Source organism: Amborella trichopoda, chromosome 3 (genome assembly GCF_054954075.1).
Source record: "Amborella trichopoda isolate Santa Cruz 75 chromosome 3, AtrichopodaSantaCruz75HAP2 v2.0, whole genome shotgun sequence".
Classification (NCBI taxonomy): Eukaryota; Viridiplantae; Streptophyta; class Magnoliopsida; order Amborellales; family Amborellaceae; genus Amborella; species Amborella trichopoda.
Genome location: NC_142338.1, coordinates 6,473,494 through 6,495,490, shown reverse-complemented (window position 1 = coordinate 6,495,490; position 21,997 = coordinate 6,473,494). Strand labels below are relative to the sequence as shown.

The 21,997-nt window shown below is 37.3% G+C and overlaps 1 protein-coding gene across 33 annotated transcripts in view; it reads left to right on the top strand.

The window, feature by feature from the left end:
• LOC18439986 (DNA-binding protein) overlaps positions 1-21,997 on the top strand; it is a 31,594-nt gene that overhangs the window by 3,256 nt on the left and 6,341 nt on the right. For 8 of the 33 annotated variants that reach the window (XR_016052892.1, XR_016052891.1, XR_016052889.1 and 5 more), the window contains 9 exons: positions 1,140-1,229; positions 1,345-1,428; positions 3,948-4,112; positions 10,547-10,734; positions 11,668-11,740; positions 12,322-12,375; positions 12,630-12,887; positions 20,174-20,380; positions 20,896-20,999. Coding sequence is in view for 24 of the 33 variants with exons in the window: in XM_088863120.1 (XP_088719246.1) it covers positions 1,140-1,229; positions 1,345-1,428; positions 3,948-4,112; positions 10,547-10,734; positions 11,668-11,740; positions 12,322-12,375; positions 12,630-12,887; positions 20,174-20,380; positions 20,896-20,999 (1,223 nt within the window). In the remaining 9 variants the exon portion in view is untranslated. Of the gene's footprint in view, positions 1-1,139; positions 1,230-1,344; positions 1,429-1,828; positions 3,644-3,942; positions 4,113-10,546; positions 10,735-11,667; positions 11,741-12,321; positions 12,376-12,629; positions 12,888-16,561; positions 16,903-20,173; positions 20,381-20,895; positions 21,000-21,997 lie in introns of those variants that run through there. The other 25 variants (XR_016052898.1, XR_016052895.1, XR_016052897.1 and 22 more) reach the window with 9 other exon arrangements.

Sequence of the window (21,997 nt, the reverse complement as noted above, 5' to 3'; positions counted from 1 at the left end):
TTGAAGGATCATATGAAAGTGTACCTTATCTTAAGGGTGAGGTTATTTGTGAAGTATGGATTGTGCCACTATGGAGTGGAGACACTAATACACTATGGACTTGTTTATGTTTTTCACTATGTTAGAATCAAAATTTTCGATACATTTGAAGTTTTGAATGTGTTTCAACATTCATGCATATATATTTGCATAAAAAAGTATGTTAAAATACATGTAAATGCAAAAAAAAATACAAAATTGACACAAATATCTGCATATATGTGCGTTTGGGCAGCACATATGTGCATGTTTTTTAATGTTTGTGACCTCTGGGTGCTTGAGGTTTGGGCAGCTTCCTAGGTACCCACCTAGGCGATGGCCACCTTAGGCATGGCGGGCGCCTAGGGGGTGCCTACCATTTTCCGGAACCTTTTGGCGATTCCACTACGGAATCTCACTCCAGCGCTCCGAGAAGGGGATTTGCAAGGGATCTCGATTTTTGAATTTTGGGATCTCAATCCCCTATGTTAGGGATCCCAATTCCTATTATTAAGGATCTCAATCCCAAACTTTAAAATCCAAGATAACAGCCAAACTGATGATTTTATTGATTTATAGGTAGCTAGCAACACAACTTTACTTTTAGTATAGTTGCATTGCTTGCTGGTTATATATAAAGAGGTCCATACTCTATGGAGTTTATATAGTCCTAAACTGTACATACTTTTAAGGTTGGAAGTACGATCCCCAAAAAGTTGCGATCAAGATCCCAAAGGGTAGGGATTAAGATCCCTAGAATTTGGAATCCCAATCCCGAACATTTGGGGATTTTGATCCCTAACAAAGGCATTGTATGAACGATGCTCCCAACCATAGGGATCTTCTAGCATTTCATGATCCCCCGCTTCCTTTCCAGGTCCCATGCTCAATCCCAACAACTATGGGTTAAAAATGTGTTCATACATCTTTCAAAACACATAAAGAAGTGCATGCGCTCATGGACTGATTGTGAAGATAAATCGAATGATCCTTATGTTTACACTGCAGCATCTCCTTTCTCATGTCCTATAAAGAAATGAATCATTAAAACCCAAGAGGATTTTATGATTCTATGTTTTTTCCATGAATGGCTTTTTTAATGTTAACTTTTCTTAATGCAGTTTGGACCTCATGATGTGGTTGTTCTAAAGCCTAATAAGGCAGAACTTGGTACCGCTTCACTTGGGCAAGGCGTTGTTTATCGTCTAAAGGTATTTTCTCTTGTTGTATTGCTTGTATAAAATGAATTGCAAATATGTGGTGGCCATATTTATTGGTCTTCTGGTTATTAATAGTGGGTCTTACTAATTTGTGGATTACATATAGGACTCTTCAATTACTGTTGCCTTCGATGATATTCCAGAAGATGGTCTTAATGCTCCCCTACGTCTTGAAAGGGTAGGCAATGAGGTGAGAGATTTTTTATTATTATGACATTTTTGTTCCATTGACTTGTTGCTCTTTTTCAGCCGCCTCCCTCCCTCTTCCTTCTTCCCTTTCAGAAAGCTGAACCTACAAAATTTGAACTGTTGACTTCTCTTGTAGACATTTGGTGTAATTTCACAAAGATAAAATCCATGCACTTGTATTGCAGCCTTTATAGGTGCCATATTCATATTTCTAGGGACAAGTAACTCTCCAATCCATATTTTGTTATCCATGAATCTGGGACATTTGACTATCAGCATCAAAATTTGGATAACTGGTTGGAGTTAGGTTCATATTCCATGTTATTCTACAATTTGGGTGATTGGGGACTGTATACTTGATTTGGAACATGGTAATGTATTGTCTCATACTATCTCATAACATCAGAAGGCAGAGAATTTACGTCTTTTTTTTTACTTTCTTTTAGAACTACTTTTTGTATAGAGCATCTGGTTCTTGTGGGTTGCCATATTGAGGATTTTGTATACTATTACCATCTATCGAATTATAGTCAACCTTCTTTATTATAAAAAAAATTAAAATAGAAGGCAGAGAAACCTATCAAAGAAACTCTGCTACATGAAAAATATATGAATTTGTGACAAGCAACTTCCAGATCTCTTTGGTAACCCACAAATTTTAAAAAGTAGTGATCAGGTCACTAACAAAATGAAAACTGTGGTATTTAGGTCTTACATTTTGAAATTTGGGCTGGCTATCACACTAATGTGGCCACACCGGCCATTGGACTGGTCAATTGTGTTCCCACTTGTTCAAAAAGTCTGGTGTTTGAAAAAATCATCGAGCTTGGCATCCTGATGAGTCTCGATGAGTTTTACAAGATGCAAAATGAGTCTTGTCATCTTGTGTTAATCTTTTGAGAGACGTGGCCTAGTTGATGAGATGCAGCTGTAGACCAGGCAAGTACCAAGCCGAGCTTGATTTTGAAAACATTCAAATGTGAATTTCATGTAACTGGACTAGATGAAGTGGCTAATAGGCAATGTTCAAAAACTCGTCACAGGCAAGGGACTCAGCCATTGGCTGAGCTGAGTGACTCGGTTGAGTCCTGTACAACATAAAAAAAGCCCAAAAAAAAGTAAAATTTTTTTTTTAAAATACTTAAAAATAAGAAAGAACATAATAGAGGTGTTAGAAATCAGTAGAGGTCTAAAATGATGAAAAACCTCTTTAAAAAGATGGTTATTGAAAATTTTGATTTAGATCATGAATATTTCTGAAAATTTTTAAAAAAGGGAAAATTTTGAAAGTTCTCAAATCAGCTTAACAACTATCAAAATCATCCAAAAAAGTAATTGAAAGCAATATGGTGTTGTTTTCCATTTTTTTTGTACATTTTTATTTTTATTTGTTTTTCTTCCTTAATAGGCGTGGGGAGAGTTGCCATGGAACTCGCCCCTACTCGGGCTTGCCCGTAGGGCAAGTCCGAGTTGACTCAGTCAAGTCGGAGTGCTGCTAATAGGTTTAGTTGTGCTCTCTGAATTTTCTTGAAGTTTCGAAAGATGTGCTCTAGCATTTTACGACCTATTTTGCAATGCAATGCTGAATGTGGATGGGGTATTGGTTTTCCAGGAGAATCAATCTATATGCTTTTGTCTTTGAAAGGGGTGCTACAATTTTAAAAGACGTGGAAAGCAGCATGATCTTTGGCTGTTCCTCAGTACTGCATTAATTTGCCTCTAATTAATTCTTTCGTACCACAAGTGTTGTGGAAGTGGTACTGCCTAAGTTACTGCAGTCAGACAGTTTAGTAGGTCATAGACAATGTGTAGAGTAGCCTTGCTTTTGGTAGGTATCCCCACTCCAAAAATTGATGCTTCCACAGATATTCACCTCTTTTCCTTTCTTCACTTCAAATTCCATGGTTCATACTTCATACAGCTTGGAAACATCAACTTGGAAGCATCAACTCTAAGGCTGATATTTCCTATTCAGCTAGAGGTTCTTGTAATTAAGCTACTGATTTACCTTTAATCTTCTGTTTCTTGGTTACGGATTCAAAAGTGGCTGATGTAACCTTGAAGAGCTTACAGAAGAGATTCTTGTGATATATATTTGCATTTTACTTATTTATTTATTTTTGCTCCCGGGGAGCGGGGTTGGTGGAGATGGGGGAACAGCAGGACCTCAGATTGCCCCCCTTTGTGTGACGCTATCCTTGATTGACCAGTTAAAGGTAATTTTTTTAGATTCCATGCAACTATAGGTGGATTGAGTGGCAAAGTTCTTTTACTTGCCATTCCAAAGATATAGTAATGATCATTTTGTATTTTGTGACTTCATAGTTAGACATAAAAAAACAATGTAAACAATTGCTTCGCATGAAGATCCTACCTAATATTCGTACTCACCTGCCTCAGATTTTTCATTGAATAGTATATCGTCATTGAATATCTTTGCTCTTGTTAATTGTGACTGGCTTTACTATAGTATCCATTGTTATCTTGCATTAAGATCATCCATTTCATTCTTTAGTGTAGGTCACTTTCCGCAGGATGAAGGATACTTTAATACAACTAAGCAAGACTGTACAGAAGGGACCAGCTGCAGATTTAATACCTGTATTATTTGGAGAGAGACGGCCGACGGTGTCAAGAAAACCTGTCTCATTTTCTCCTTTCAACTCATACCTTGATCATTCACAGGTGTTTGAAATAGTGATTTCTGCTTTCATTGGATGGTTCTATATGTGTTAGTGTTTTTCTTAAAAACATAATATATGTTAGGGGTACATCTTTTTGGTTTCATCTGGTAAAATGAACAATACTTGTGTGCCTGTGTACATTATCTATGTGGACTTTGTCCATAAATTTATATAGGGTAAAGTTAGCATGTGGCCCCCCCCACATGCAAACCACAAGCAAACACCATGTGCCCCTGCCCCACAAAAATCCATCTTTTTGATGGATTGAGGACCCCAAAACCATTCTTAACCCGTGAAAATCCATATTGGTCCTAGAAAAATGAATTTGGAGCTTTTCAAACCAATCTTACTGCTTTAGGGTCCATTGAAATGGTCGTTCCAGATCACATATTGAAATGACATTATGAAGCAATCCTAGGCCTCAAATCCTTATTTTTAGGGTCCTAATCTCGGGGCCTAGATGGATTTGCAGATTTTTGGGTCCTAGATCATCCAAAATATGGAGAAATGAGGAGGCGCCACACTTTTGGCTAATACACCTATATATATATGGGAAAACCTTATGTTGGAGTAAGTTTAGAACTAAACAGTACCAAGCAAAAAAAGAATCATGCACACTCCTTATGATCCTGAAACAAAATAATGTCTTAAGATTCAAGAGACCACCTAATTTTTGACAACATATATAGGTAATAGGGAAAGGGGTAAGAGTTAATCCCCACTTTTTTTGCATGTGTAGTTTAAAAACCTAATCTTTCTAGTTCATTTTTTTTATGAAATTTTAACTCCCACTCCCAACTCTTTTGTATTGGGAAGGTAACTACCCTAGTCTCCATTTATATCAACCTAAGCTTAGTAAGCTACCTACCTTGATCTTTCTACTTTATTAGGTATTTTGTACAAATGAATGCCACACACCCTGCCTTTGTCAAATACATGCAGATACATCGATATCAAAATCTTTTATAAAAAAAGATTTCAGAAAAACTATTCTCTTGTATGTATAGGCTGGATAGAGCAGATTTAATCTGAGGACATCAAACGACATATTTTGTTATATAGCTCATGGTGAGGTGAAATTTTGAGGAGAGGTGAAATGAACCTAGCAACAAAAAACATATATATATATATATATATATATATATATATATATATAGGGTTAGGTTAGGGTGCTCACACTATGGAGTAATTTATCATTGTACTCAATATTTTTTGACACCTATGTACCCTTGTTTTATACATGGAATATTTTTTTAGTAAGGTCATTTAGAGGGGTGTGACATCGTCCACATAGGGTGTGATGTCACCCACATGGACACACTAGTAGCATTTAATGCTCCATGTGGGTGACATCATACCCCATGTGGACGATGTCACACCCCTCCTAATGACCAAAAATAACCTTACGAAAAAAATTCTCCATATACAAAACAAGGATATATAGGTGTCCAAAATTGGTGAGTACAATGATAAATTACTCCATAGTGTGAATACCCTAACATAACCCATATATATATATATATATATAGACAATATAACATACTCAATAAAAAAGGATGAAAATGCCCTTGGCTCTTGCAGTAAACTTGTGCTGTCCAGATTGGTGAGTTCGGGCCATCAAGCCTATTGTGTAGCATAGATTGTTCATTCGATAATATATGCCCCACACACTTCTATGTATGTCTGTTCATGCATTTGTGTGTGCTTTTTTGAGTTTGTGTGCGCACGCACATGCTCCCTTGACTTGTTGGTTGGTCCCTCTCTGATTTTTTTATTTTGATCATCTATGGGATGCCGCATTCCCTAAGTTGGTTGGTCCCTTTCCATGTTTCTCTTTGTTTCATCCCTTATGCTTTCTACTTAATGGTAACTTCCAGGTTTGGTTGATGGAGGTCAAGGGTTCGAACTTTGAGAACCGATGTTTAGAAATTTGGCCTGCCTTGAGGCGGGCCAAGGCCTTGGGTGCCTCACCTAGTGGCAGACGTCCACATAGGATGGTGCCATACAAAAGATATCTACCTTTTTGGCCAAGGCTTTATCTAGGCACCCGCCTAGTGCCTTGGCCCACTTTATGAGCCGTGGTGGGCACCTTGATGCCCCCTGCCTAAGGGCGGAATATGGCCTTCAAGGGAGGGCATTTGGATTTTTACCCCCCCTGCCCAAAAAAAAATGACCTAAAAGGGTGTAACAGGGTTTTGGGGGGCATTCAAACCCTCCTAACCCTACTTGCTAGAAAAGAAAACAGAGATTAAAAAAATTCAAATGCAAATTTTTTTGGCAACCAAAACTTGTTGATTTGAGTCTATTTTTATGGGTTTCAAAAGGTCAGTGGATTTCAATTCCAAGTTTAGGGTTTGGTGATATAATTTACTTTGGGGTTTGGATTTGTTTCTTTTCCTCACTCTCTCTGTTTTGTTTTTTTTTTTTTTTTTTTTTGAAGTTTGGGTGTGGATTTGTTTCCTCTTTTAAATATTGTGCTTGGGTTTGAGTTTATGGATATCTTAGCTTTTGTTATATTTTTTCTGCTTTATTGCCCCTGTTTAATTCTTTTATCGATTTTCAGTTATGGTTTAGTGACTTTTTTTTCGATATTTGGGTTTTTGTTGAGGACTTTTTCTGGTTTTGATTTTGTAAAAGACTTTTTCTAGTTTTGATTTTGTAAATTACTCAATATTTTTCTATGGATTAGGGTTAGGGTTTTCTGGACAACATTTTCTATGTTGGATTGCTTTATTCAATTCTCAAGTTTGGCTTGTCGCTTAATTGACTTAAAGTATTATGTATTCAAGATTGGGTTGTGGTGGCTTTTTGTATTTTTAAGCCTGGTTGGTTGTACCAGGTTGTTTGTTGAGTTGGTAACAATGTTTCTTCTGGTGCAAATAAACAGGTTGATCCTGGCTGGAAATTGCAATATTGGCTAATCAAAGTGACAATAATTGGATGCAATGTGAATTTTGTCAAGGAATTTATAATGCCGGCATAAATCATAGAAACAAACATCTGGCTGACAATGGAAGGAATGTAGTCCCTATGAAATCGGTGTCTCCTGAAGTTAAGAGAGAGATGTTGGCCTAGAGGCAGGTTGAAAGAAGAAGGCCTAGAGGCAGGTTGAAAGAAGAAGGGGAAGAAAAAATTGTGAGGACAATGAAAGATCAGTGAATGTTTATGGGTAAAAAAAAAGAATTATATTTATATGCTGAGGAAGGGGTGCTTGTGGGGTTTAGTACTAGGCAAAGGGGGTTTGGGCAGAGGAAGCCTCAGCAAAGGTGCCTATATCCCTTGAACTTGAGGTTGTGGTTCGAGAAAGAAGCGTAATGCTATAGAGAGCTGCCTTTTGACAGAGGATATGTGTTGGATAGATTAGTACCAGATGGGTGTATTGAGCAAGCTTTCCTTTTAATGCCACTACCTTGAATTGCTTCCATGCTATGTTGGAAGCTGTTTGGGCCAGGGTTGAAGGCTCCTATACATTATGAGCTCAAGGGGCCCCTACTAAAACAAGAGTTGAAGCTCACAAATAAGTACTTGAAGACCCATAAGGATGCATGGGGGAAGTAATGGGGTTGCATTAATGACAAACATATGGACTGGTAGGCATGGAAGAAATATCATGAACTTTTTGGTGAATTTTCCAATGGGGACAATGTTTGTGAAGTCAATTGATGCTTAGAGCAGACTTATGATTCACAGTTTTTTATTAGTTTAGTAGATTAGTGTATATAGAGGAGGTGGGTGAACAATATACTATTCAAGTAGTTACAAGTACGCTGCAGCCCATATGGCAGCTGCTGCTAATCTATTTTTGGAGAAGAGGCTGCTAGGGTGGGAATTGGGTCAGGTTTACTAGTGGACCTGATTGGTCAACTTGACTGGGTCCAGGTCTGGACCCAGATCTTGGACCTGATTGGTCATATCTGGGTCCACCTGACCTTGACCCGACCCAGGTTGGGTCTGGGTCCGGCTTAGATAATATTGGGCCTGGTCAGGGTGAGCTTGACCCGCCTCACCCCGCCCTGGTGTACATTAGTATAAATACATTCTAGTACTATTAAGTATATAATGTAAAATACATTTTTTATTTATAGACCCGCACCTGACCCGACCTGAGCCATTCCCACTTCTAGAGGCTGCAATGTTTTTAGACATCCAATGTGGCTCACTACATTGACTTCATGCTTGAGGCAATAAGAATGTTTAAAGTGGTGGACAGAACAATTAGGAAAGCAAGAGTTGTCACTGCTTTTATATTCAACAACACCCAAGTCTTGGCCATGATGAGGAAGTTTACAAAAAAGAGGGAGTTGGTGAGGACAGGGTTGAGTAGATTTGCTATTTTCTATTTTTCATTGTAGTTCCAGAAAGACAAGCTTAAGGTCGTGCTTGTCTCTGAGGAATGGACCAAAAGCAAGTGGTCTAAGCATGGTAAGGGGAAGAGAGCAGCTGATACTTTTTAGCAATAGCAGTTTTGCAATGGGGTTGCCTACTCCCTCCAAGCATTTGAACCATTGGTAAAGGGTATTGCGCTTGTTGGATAGTGAGAAGGAACTACTAATGGGTCATATTTTAAGGCAATGGTGGTTGTCTAGGATATATTCAGAAGAACTTTTCCTATGATGAAAGAAAATATTCTCTGATTATGAAGATTGTGGATGATAAGTGGAATACCAGCTGCATATGCCCTTGCATGCTTTAGGTATCATCTCAACTCTCCTTATTGCTAATGTGGAAGTCCCGGCCCAAGTGACATTTGAGCTGGATAAGTAGAGATTCTCAACAGAGTCATTAGGCACAGTTGTATCAGTAAAGCACAAGAACAAAATCTATCCATACAAGTACAAAAAGTATTTTTTCATGAATTTGTGATTTGTGTTCTTAATTCAATTTTGTAAGTATACTGATATACTCTAGTGATTTTTATGTAATGTGGTTTCATGGGGTGCAGCGTCAAGCACTTGCAGAAGATGGCCCTTAGCATTTTCAATTTGCCCTGTAGCTCATCTAGTTGCGAGCACAACTTAGCACATTCGAGATGATAATCTCTTGACGCACTTGTCCATTTGTCCAACACTCCTACTTCTCCTAAGTCATACGACTCCTCATATGCCCTATTAGGGCATCCCTAAGCCCCTAACTTGTATAATCATGCATTTATGCATTATTCAAAAGGATACACACAAACAAGAGAAAAAAGCTTGAGCAGAAGAGACTGAACTATCTTGTTTATGTTCAGTACAATCAGGGGCTAAAAGAGCACTATCATTCAGGAGTGCCATCAAACACCCCATTTTCTGTGATACTAATGGATGAGTGATTGGTCAATAGGGGTAGACCCGGATTCGGACCCCAAAATATAGTGTGGGACCTAGACATGGGCCCGGAGCCCACCAGACCTGATCAAACCCGACCCAAAAATTAAAATATCTATGTATTTAGCTATGTTGAAATATATTTTCTAATTTGAAGCCCAAAAAAATATTATGAGACCTTGACCTGGACTACCCACCGAGTCCAATTTTTGGACCCATACTCGGACCCAGATCGGGTCTACTCATTGAATCCCGAGTCGGGTCCAGGTCCATTGCCACCCCAATTGGTCAATACTAGAAAAGATGCAGTTTACCCTTTAGAGAGTTTGAGCTGGGGCCAAGTTCATGAGGCTGTTGGAAGCCCAATGAGCCATTCGTGGCCACTAGATCTGAATCTAGAAGGTAAAGCAAGAAAATAGTAAGGGAGGAGGAGGAGGAGGAGGAGGAGGAGGAGGAGAAGGAGGAGGCTAACTTGGAGGTGACCAAGGAAGAAACATGACAAGTTGAGGAAGGGTATGACTCTGATGATATTGCCGTGGCATCATCAGATATAGTGGTGGTGATCATGGGGATGGAGACAGTAGTGTCCTTGGTGATGGTGGTGGTAATGATGATGTAACTCAATTTGAAATTTGAGTTAATATAATTTGGTATAATTTAGTCTAAACTTTGAAGTACTTGTTAATTTATTGTATTTTAAGTTCGACTTTCAAGTCATGCAAGTTTTAATCTTATTAAGTTTTAGTAATTCAATTTCAAGTTTCAAACTCATATTTGTATGTGTTTGAAATAGTACATCTTAATAACACACACAAAACACCTTACAAATAGCTTTTTCCATTACATATTCCATAAGTTCAATTAAGGGGGTTTGGTAGGCCCCAAACAATTGCAACCAAACCCCCGGGGTTTGTTTGGGGGGGGGGGGGGGGGGTTGGTAATTGGGAGCGCTCGAACACAAGTACCCTCCTAGAAGCACCACCTAGGTGGCCAAGATCCCTGGACACCTAGGCTGCCGAAACTGTAATCTTAAGCATTGTTTAGAAGTTTGCCTCACAAAACCAAAGTAGCTGACCTACCCCTTAGTTTCTTTTTATTTCCTATTCTGAGTGTTCCTATTTTGTGCTAGAAAAATGCCATTGTGAAGGCCTTGTCATCACAAGATATATTTCTGCTGCACGGACCTCCGGGAACTGGAAAGACGACAACTGTTGTTGAAATAATCTTACAAGAAGTGAAACGTGGGTCCAAAATTCTTGCATGTGCGGCTTCCAATATTGCTGTAGACAACATCGTTGAACGACTTTTCCCTTATAGGTATAACTTGTTACTCTAACTTCCTTTTACATCTGTATCTTTAAAAACAAAAAGATTTCTTATGAGATGTTAGTCATGTGCCTCTATTCTTGTGTTTGATGCATTTTATAAGATTTTTGTGGTTTGTGTTATATACATGTGGGTATAGAGTTTAGAGTGTCATTAGGATTAGGGATGGTGAGTGTGGATGGATAGGCTTTAGGAAGTTATGGATTAGGGATGATCTTTAGGATTTGCAATTCCTAGGTTTGTTTAGTCTTATGGTGCACAGTGTAAGAGATTTCCATGAGTGTGTAAAATGTGTGTAATATTACTATGGTCTATGTTTTCCAATTGTTTCTTTTCTTTTGATGTCTTAGGGCTTTATCTTTTCTATAATAAAAAAGAATTATTAAGTATAAAAATAAGTGGCCCATTACTTTCAATGATGGTATCGGAGCTTCAAGCATGGCATCACCATTTCTCTTTCTCACTGTATGCATTGTACATTTAACCTCGAGGATGGAGTTCATTGTAGCTCTCCCCTACTGAACTATTTTTCTATTTGATGGCCACTGAGGAACCTTTATTGCTTGTAGTACAATAGTGCAACCATGCGTCTAGAATAAACATAGGAAAAAACTGAAAAGAGTTTGTTTGACTTTTTAGGATCTGTTTTAAAAAAAAATAATCAGAAGGCTAGGTATGTTTTATTTGACAGTAATTGCTCTTGTTATTAACTTCTGCAAAAAGTTCATATAGCATGGAATACCTGCCTCAGGTTATGCCTTTTTGGATTATATGGTCTCTTTACTTTGGATGGTTTCTTGTGTGCTAGAACACTGATCTTGCTGATGTAGCATTTCAATAGGTGTTATTTTTCTTCTAGTTTTTTTGTTTTTTAAGTGGGTGTTGAATATTGACTTTTGTGTGTTGGAATTTTCCTATTCTTAGAGTAAAGTTGGTGAGATTGGGGCATCCTGCAAGGTTACTTCCTCAAGTTCTGGAGAGTGCTCTTGATGCACAGGTATCAACAGCTAAGGAATACCTTGAGACATTATAGTAGTCTTGATCATTAGAACTTTGTCGCTTTGTTGCTCATGGAAGCAACACTTTCCTCAATTAAAAGGAGAGTGGTAATCACTCCAGTCATAAGTAAAAGTGCATGGACTGGAATATGAATTCTTTATCACATGCATTGTAGTTTCTACTGGTATATTTCTTTTCTGATTGGACTTCTGTGCTTCTGAGTATACAGAGATTGCATGAGAGAGGCTTCTTTCTGGTTTAACTTGTGACCTGTACTACATGAAATTTGCTTGTTTTTATTTGATTTTATTTTTATAGTTGTATGTTTGTACACTTTAAGAAACCCACGCATATTTGTAGATGCGTAGATGGATTTGCACATCCCTGCATATTTAGATATATGTGTTTGTTTGACAGTATGGTGACATAGGGTTTGTTTGCAATCATTTTTGTTGGTGCATACATGTATGGCATGATTTATATAGCTGTTGTTGTGTTAGATCTGTAATTACTTGAACACTGTAGTTCTCACTACTATTTGCTTTATGCCATTGTTTGAAATTGTCAATTTTCTTTTAGATCTTGCGGGGAGATCATAGCGCTCTTGCAAATGACATTCGGAAAGAAATGAAGGTAATGTATGATATGCAATTGGTTTTCAAGGTACTTATTTTTGCATTAAGTTTTCATCAGAGCTCTCAAACCAGCAATTTATGTTTAAAACATTGTATTGCCTTCACTAGAGTCCCCTATTGATGATTGATTGCCCTCCTAACTGGAGCTACTCATGTGTATTTGCCAAACAAGTACCTGAATGTGAGTTGACAGGTTTGATGCTGTAATATGCATGCACTTGACTGATTTGATTCATATTCATTTTCATTCAGGTTATGAGTGGGAAGCTATTGAAAACCAAAGATAGGAACTTGAAAAGGGACATCAGGAAAGAACTCAGGAGCCTTGCAAAAGAAGAGCGTAAACGGCAGCAACTAGCGGTAGTGGATGTGTTGAAAAACTCTGATGTGGTTCTGACAACTTTGACTGGGGCACTTTCTCAAAAATTGGAGAGTACTACTTTTGATTTAGTGATTATTGATGAAGCTGCCCAGGCACTTGAGGTAGCCTGCTGGATTGCTCTTTTAAAGGTGTGCTGATCTTCCTTCTCCATTTCCTACGAGTATATTGCTATTTCACACTTACTTGCAAGATGGACTATCTTGAGAGAAGAGGCCCTTGTCTTAGTGATCAGTGAGCATTTTTTTATGGTCAAAGTGCAATCTAACACTTGATATAAATAAATGTTGCTCTCATTTTCTCATTCAGGGTTGTTTAAACTGAGGTTTATACCATTTTCTCTATGGATGTAAGTTGTCCCTTTCCATTTTATGTGATGATTAATAATTTCGTTAAAAAATAGCAAAAATGAAAATTGTTTCAAAGAAGAGCAAAGTGATTTTTATATCTACACAATGGCCTTCTTGTGATAGCCAAAAATCCTGCGATCCCCAACTTCTCCTACCACTCACCACAAAAACCCCCACTTTCTTCTGCGCCCCAAAGAAAACAAACAACCACAACCAAAAAAAAAAGAAGGAAAGAAATTCGATGACCCCGACCTATACCTACTTACACCCAATTCGGATTATCCATCTTTAACTTTTCCTTCCTCAACACATCAGTCCCATTAAACGCATAGACCTGGAAAAGAAATATGACATCTTTGCAAAGACACTACTGAACTATTCTCGGATATATGTTCGTTTATGCAACATTTCTAGTGTACCATTCGGTTTCTATTTGAAATCGATCTCATGGTTATAATATGCTTTGAGGCAATTTATATTTATATTAAGCTCTTTTATAGGGGAAAAAAATCCGTTGTAGATTCTGAGTTATGATTTTTTTTCCCCCTTATTTTTACTCTATACATCTTCTCATTTCATTGACTGGCTTCTTGGATTACCTGAGCCGCCTAGAAATAATAAATTTTGTTATCGATTTGGATTCTTTATAAGAAATAAAATCAGGCAGGAAAGCCTTGTGATGTCCCATAGAAATAATTTTAGATTTTGGTGAACCATATGTGGATGTAATCATGGTAGCATAGATTAATAGGCTAGTTAGTGCTCTCAGGTATCTTTCTTTTTTGGACGGGATCAATATCACTTTCGCCTGATGATATTTTAAGAATGCAGTCAATATATTCACCAATTTATGCAGGATTTAAGAAACAAAATATTGATGTTTCTATTGGATAGTCAGTTGAAAAAAATGTCTATTGGGAACTGACTACAGCATATCAAGCCAAAAGGTCATGCTTTACTGGTTTCTCTTTTCAGTTGCTTGACCATCGTTCGCTGATCAAACAAATAATAAAAGTATCGATCATTGTTGCTATATCTTTGTTAAGTCAAGACCAAATATGGAGTCATGGGCACTATCGCTACAAACCAGTTGCTACTAAGAATCTCATGAAATGGTTAAGAGTCTAAGTATCAAAACCTATAGATTAGTTCATTGAAATTAAAAGTACCCTTTGGATTGGTGTTTTTGTGTTTCTTGATAGAGCAAAGCATATAGAGGTCACACTATTGTTGTTCTGTGGATTCTGAGGGATGTCAAGATAATTCACTCAATAATGGCAAAGGCAATAAACCTAGAGCATAACATCAATCTCAAAACCAGTCTGAAACGATCAAAGGTTGTAAAGTTTGAAGGAAGGATCAAAGGTTTTAATGTCAGAAAGGATCAAAGGTTATAATATCTCCCACTATTCCTCTTCATCTCTCTCCCCTGCACCACTCTCCATAGTTTCTCTCTATATCTATCTCTTTAATTCTCTCTTTCTCTCTCTCAATCTCTCTATATCTCTCTCGCCCTTCTCTCTATCCTCTATCTTTTTATCCATCTTTCTCTATCTCTTTCTTCCCCACCCTTTTTCCCTCTCTCTCCACTTCACTCCCCTATCTATTCTCTTCCCACTCCTCTCTCTCTCTCTCACATCTATTCTCTCCACTTTACTCCCCCTATATATTCGTTTGTAACTCCTCTTTCGTTTTCTATTTATTCTCTACTTCGCTCCTCTCTCTCTCTCTCTCTCTCTCTCCTCCTTCTCTAGCACACAAGTTTATGGGAATCCCTCCCCCAATTCTTGTAGAGCAGCTAACCTGTGGCCACCTTATTGATGGAGTTCAGAGCAAAAGTAGCCACGAGTATCTTTTTTCAGAGCGACAAATTCCTCCTAATTTTTGCGCACATTTGGAGGATGGAAAACCCTAGGAGGGCTTCCAAGAAGAACAAGAAGAGCAAGAAATAGTTTTGGTGTTTTTTTAGTTCTTTAAGGTTATTTAAGATGTTATTTACTTATTTATTTCATTCCTGGACCAGTTAGGGATTTTTTAGATATTTTAATTAAAGTCAAGGAGTTTAGTTTCAATTTATATTTAAGTTAGGAGCTTTTGGTCAATAGTTAATTTGTATGGAAAAATTTTGTCCAAAACAATTATTTTTAATTATAAATAAGGGCATGGATGGGCTGGATAATCATTCATGTATTCCTCTTTAAGAAAAGAAAGACTTGGTCTTAAGGTTTGAGCCCTAAGTGGGAGAAAACCTCAGGGCTTCTCCAAAATTGTGTGCTTCTTGCTGATTTTCTTAGTTTCTTCAAGTTGTCTCTACATCACTTATCCTGCACCTCATGGCCATTTTGTACAAATGCACTTTATATAAAAATAGAAATGTATTGTCACCTTCTATTAAGAGAAAAGTAGGGCTCTTAACGACTACGAGATAGCAAGCTTCACAACTTTGGCAGCAGAACTTCAATCCACCTTCTTAGCACCCACAGGTCCAGATCATATCATTTGGACATGTGCACCTTCTGGACTCTTCACAGTGTCATCCTTCTATAAAAGCCTCTCTCTACCTCTAACGCTTCCCGTAGCTCCTGCCGCTACTGCTGCTCAAGCCTGGGACTCCTTTGCCCCCCCAAAAATCAAGATATTCATGTGGCTGGCTCTCTCCCAAAGAGTCCTCACAGCGGATCAATTGCTGAGAAGGGGCATCCCAATCCCTACTCGATATGTCATGTGCCTAACTGTTGAGGAAACAAACAACCACCTACTGCTGCGTTGTCCATTTGCCTTGAACATATGGGGGGCAATTCTTTAACTCTTCAATGTTCAGTGGGTTTCACCGGCAGAGGTAACATCCATCCTCTCAGCCATTAAACCTTATCCTTGGACTAAAGCGGGGATACTTCCCTGGAGATCCTTGGTGGCAGCCGCATTATGGGCCATATGGATCAAGCGAAACAACAGTACTTTCCGGGGGGGATTATTGCCCTTGGACCAAAGTCTTTGACAAGCTCAAGTCCTCCATTATCTTTTGGGCTACCAATCACTGCTATTACAGAGGAATTCCATCCTCGATGTTCAGCCACGATTGGCACAATGTCCTTCAAACACATCAAGTGCATTTGCCAAGGACCACTAGGTGGAAACCCCCACCAATACGACATCTCAAACTAAATTTCGATGGATGCTCTATTGGGAACCCTGGTCCATCAGGAGTAGGAGCCATCCTTAGAGACGACCTAGGCTCCACTCTGACCACTGTCTCCAAATTCATCGGCCAAACTAATTCCATGGAAGCTGAAGCGCTAGCTCTGTTGGAAGGCCTAAAGCTCATAGACCCTCTCCACTTACATTCTATAGTGGTGGAGGGAGACTCCAATAACACTATTGCTTGGGCTCAAAAAATCTCTCTCCTCCCCTTGGGTCTTTTCACATGTGTTTGATGAGATTGATCACCTCTACAGGAATATGTTCGTCGAGTGGATGCATACATGGAGGGAAGGAAACAAAGATGCTGATACGCTCACCAAAGAAGCAGTACAGATGGCGAAAAACTGACAATTTTTTGGGTTTTTATCTTTTTTGGACAGTTCTTAGTCTTGTTCTTCAAATCAACCTATTTTGTTAGGTTGCTTTGTTCCATTGTAACCTCCTAAAAAAGGACTTGATTCTTCTTTTTTGGTTCTCAATTTCCTCGAGCATCCTCCTCTGTGGATCGCCAAAGCCTTTTGTACTTCTCCCATTTTCATCTATTAAAGGTTAACATTATTAAAAAAAAATGAAGAGAAAAGTACGAGCAGGAAAAGAGGGTACTCCTAATGGGTTTAAAGTTGGACCTCCTATCTGCCTTGAAGATCATTGCAAATAAATGAAAATTATGCAATCCAACTACAAACATACTCTACTAAGAGTTACTCCGTCTCTATTTATAGAATGTAAATCCTTGAATCTCATTTGGTGTTGCACTTAAACATGTATTGATGAGGCATTAGCCTCTGCATATGCATGTTTGCAAAGAAAGATTACCCATAATTCATGCAAGTGAGCAATGCAAATGTTATCCTTGGATATGAAAGGGAATGATACAAATGCATATACAGAAGCATTAGTCCAATATTGACTGTGAGAAATATGTGTGCATAGATGCAAATCTTCTTTCTATGAATTCGCTTTATGTGAACCAGGAGGTTCAGTACATGTGGCTTGGTAAATACTGTGGCAATACTACTCTTCATGGTTTTCTAGAACTTCATGGGTCATATTCATTATTTTAAAAGAGGATAAGGGCAATACTGATTATTTTTCTTTTTAAAGCAAGGTCAGCATTATCATTTTGTTTAAAGAAGCCCCACAGCCCTTATTTTTACCATTTTCATGTATATTATTCATGTCTATTCTCTTTACTACCATCAATGGGATTTTTCTTGACATCCCTTGGGATTTTACCTAGCTAACAAACAATTGTCACCAAACTGGGGACCAAGTAACAAAAAGAGTTTCAATGACCTTATGTCCTAATTTGTGACAAATGCATCGATATCCTCCTAGAGTTGACATGCGAAGGGCACTTACAATCATGCATCCATCAATCAGAGCTAAGAATGATCATTTTCCTTAGTAAAGATTGTTTTGAATCATGCGAATGGGCATTATAGCAGAGGTTATCTATCATCTGCTAATTTTTGCTTTTGGGGACTTTCCTTAATTGTTTAATTTTTTGATCTTGGTAAATGTTTATATTATTTACCCTTCATTTTGACCTGTGAAAATTGAATGATTAAGTTCAACTTGATGGTAGCTACACACACACACACACGTGCGAAAATTTCATTGATGAGCAAATTTATACAATATTTCGCTCATGGCTCATCACCATCCAAAGTCCATTAGACTGTCACAATTGTCTGATAGTGTTTGAATTTTACTAGTCTTTCTACAAATCCGATTTGACCTGAAATTTTGTCGGTGTGTCTTAGTGAGGTGCACCAAAATAAAATATAAAGAATAATTTAAATAAACATAACTGAATTACCCCTTCGAATATTTCAGAGGTATTTTTGCAATTTATTTTTTGAGGATTATTTTTAATTTTAAACTGATCGGTGCCACGGATTGGGCACCCAAAAAGCCCATCCGGATCGGTGTTTCTGATCGGGAATCGACCGAATCGGTTGGATTCGGCCTTAAAAAACATTCAAAAAAATTATTAAAAGTCATTATAAATGTTGTTTTTTAATAATCTAAGAAGAAATGAGGGTACTACATTAATAACGTTTATTTTTTTTCATCAATAAGCGAATATTGAGATGTTCTTTCCTTGTATGAAGATTCTCATCAAACATTTATTAAAACCTAACTAAATACAATATTATAGATTGAAATTAGAATTATTGGTTTGTATTTTATTATTTTATCATCATTTTACTATACACATAAAGTGAAATTAGTATCACGTCAAAGTATCAAACATTTATTATTTCGTTTTACTCATCCAAAATTATTACAACCTAATTAAGTATAATAGTAGATATTGACATTGAAGTTGTTGGTTTATAACTTTATATTTTATAATTATTTTATTATACAAATAAAAAAATCTAAAATGTCTTATAAGATCATCTAATTTAAAAAGTCTTATTTGCATTTATAAGACAAAATAATATATTACAAAATTTATAATATAAATAAATTAATAAATAAAATACAAGATTTGGTTATCAATGTATAATTGTTAATTATAATATAATAATAAACATTATTAAAAATATTAGAAAATGATTCCATATCATATGATTAAAAACAAAATAAATCCCCTATAAATTTTAATGTGATCATATTCATGTGATTATACTGACATAAGTTTAACAAGTTATTAAGATAAATAAACAATACGACTTTCAAGATAGTTGTACTAATTTTTGTAAATGAATTAAATAGAATTTCTTTATGTAATTATATGCAATTAAAACTTTAAGTATATGTACTTTTATTTTTTGTGCATTATAAAAAAAAGGAATAAATATTATTAATCTTAAAAAATTTTATTTTGTTGATTATTTCATGTAGACAAATCTAAGTAAGAGAGTGATAGCTTCCTAAGGTGCAAAACAACTACCGTTGGGCATCCAATGAAAGAGCTTCCTAAGTTTTTACCCAATTACATGCCACTCCCATTTGATATGCAATGACGAACTTATCTAGAAAGCTAAAAGTAATCCCATATCCAAGATTTGGAGAGAGAATGCCACCATAAAAGGTGACCTCAACGTCATCATTAACATAAAGATGCCTTTGAGGTGAGCACGATATGAGAGTAGGGTCTTTTAACCGATGAGGTAAGCGTGATTCAAATGCGGCAGGTGGGTGGTTGGGTGGGGCCCACTAGGATAATTTTATAAGAAAGCTAATTCAAAAAGCATGCTCACTGTAGTGACTTGGCTTTATGATGTGGGTGGTGGCGAATCCCTTTTTTTCACTGAAATCGGAATGTGTTGGGTGATACCCAATCTGGATTGCCCGATTTAGGATCGGGTTGCCAATTTTTCAAACATTGCTTTATTTAAGTGCGAGTTGGTTATATGTACACATGCTCCAAATTTCAGGTCAATTTGATTCGTAGAAAATTATTAAAATTTAAACACTATCAGACAATTGTGACCATATGATGGACTTTAGATGGTAATGAGCCATGAACAGAAATACTGGAGAAATTTGCTCATGAGTGTTTGTAAGTATTTTCCTATATATAGACATAGGTAGTTTTTAAAGGAGTAATTAGTCTGGCTTGATTGGCTCAGTTGTGTGACTAGGATGGTGTGGTGTTATCCATTTGAACACGCCAATATGAATTCAATCTATGATTGGCTCCAGTTCTTTCCAGACTATGTTTTCTGTAGTGTTCATTTCTTCCTCTATTTATTGGTTGAAGTTGCTCGTCATTTTCCCATCTTAAGCACTGATACTACTTTATTTCTCGGATTCTGTTTCATGTCTTCATTTTTTGCTTGTGTTTTCTATTTCTTGTTGAGGAAGCCTCAATACTTGGTGTGGCTTCACTATCCATGAACCTTTTACAGGGTTCAAGATGCATACTTGCAGGCGACCACCTTCAACTTCCTCCAACAATTCAGAGTGCTGAAGCTGAAAAAAAAGGATTAGGAAGAACCCTTTTTGAGCGCCTGGCAGACCTATATGGAGAAGAAATTACAGCCATGCTCACCGTCCAATACCGCATGCACAAGCTAATAATGGATTGGTCATCTGCAGAGCTCTATGACAGTAAGGTGCTTGATTGCAATACATGATGTGTATGAACTTACTGTAGATTGCAATGCAGAATAAACATTTGCAACATTGAAAGAAATAAAAACTCTCTGTTTAAACTTCTATGTGGGAGGAAGTTGCCTATTTTTTGCCTTGTCTTTATTCCCCTTAAAGCTTATTAGCTTAGAATTAATGTGACTAAGATCAATTTTGCAGAAAATCAATTTTGTGGCCAATAGGGTGATCTCATTCTTGAAATGCATGGGTGTTTATTGTTGTAGCTATTGAAACCCCCAAAAGTTTTGCCATAATTGGTGAATAACTAAGTATGGAGAAATTTCCACAGTTCCACCTGCAGCTATTGTCAGAGTGTGTGGCACATTATAGAGTTTCAGCTTGAATCTGCTTGATTAGTCATTGATGCTGGAATTAGATGCTCGAATTAAGAAAATGCTTTCGAATTGGTGTAAGACTGAGATCTTTGTGAGTTGGTCAGGATTACAAAATTATTATTGATGAATAACTCACCATGCAGATAGAAGCTCACCCAAGTGTTGCTGGCCATATGCTTTACGATCTAGACGATGTGCAGAGGACATCTTCAACTCAACCAACCCTCCTTTTGATAGATACTGCCGGGTATATTCTTCTCTTCCCATGTAATTTTGGAGTTCAGCAAACACGCCGTACTTAGCAAATTTTCTTTCATGCCCCACGAGCTTATAATTTAGATTGCTTTTTCTTGTGCTTTGAAATGTTCAGCAACCTGTTATCCTTAAGATTTTTCACTTGACATTCAGCACAGTATCAAAATACTTTTGTGCCTGCACGCTTATAACTTGAAATAGTTCTTCTTGTGCTATGAAATGTACAGTAACTTATTTTGCTGAAGTTTCTTCACTTGATATCACAGATGACCACCTACATAATTGCTCAGAGAGTCAGAGTTGCCTTATGTAGGCCTTAATAACTCAAACGGATGAAACCTTATAATCAATTTGAACTTTCAAGTTGTTGGTCTTGACTCTTGTCCCCTAGGTTACTTGAATCGCATGTTTAACAGCTAAGAATGATCAGGTTTTTGAGACATCTAGTTTAATGAGGCTACATCATTCTGAGGTTTTGGCGGCCATATACATTTTTGTGAGAGTATTGTGAACAATTTTGCTTGGTGCTTTGTCAAACCCCTTGCTTTGAAATTACAGGGGAGCATGTCCTTGGTCAACATGAAGCCATAGCTGTTCACTTTACCTGCTAGGTTGGTTGGGATTTTGTGTGGAAACTTCTTAGACAACTACCTATGACCACCTACGGCCCTTAAACAAGCATACTGTTTCTGGGAATGTGATCCAGTGCCATAGTGCTTTTGCATCACACTAGGGCTTGTTGTGATCTCCACTTTTGTTCTTTCTTATGTTGTATTTTATTTCGAGCTTAATTATCCACTTGGGTGAATATAGTGCACTTCAAAGTCACTAAAGTAAATGAGTGAAACACCAAGATGTTCCAACTTCATCTGGGCCCCTTCTTTGCATTTATGTATATTTTCTTTTTCCCCAGGTGTTCCTACTACAAGTATCAATACCATGCATGTTATGTATCTTTAAAGTTCTTTATCACAAAAAGTCATTTATCGC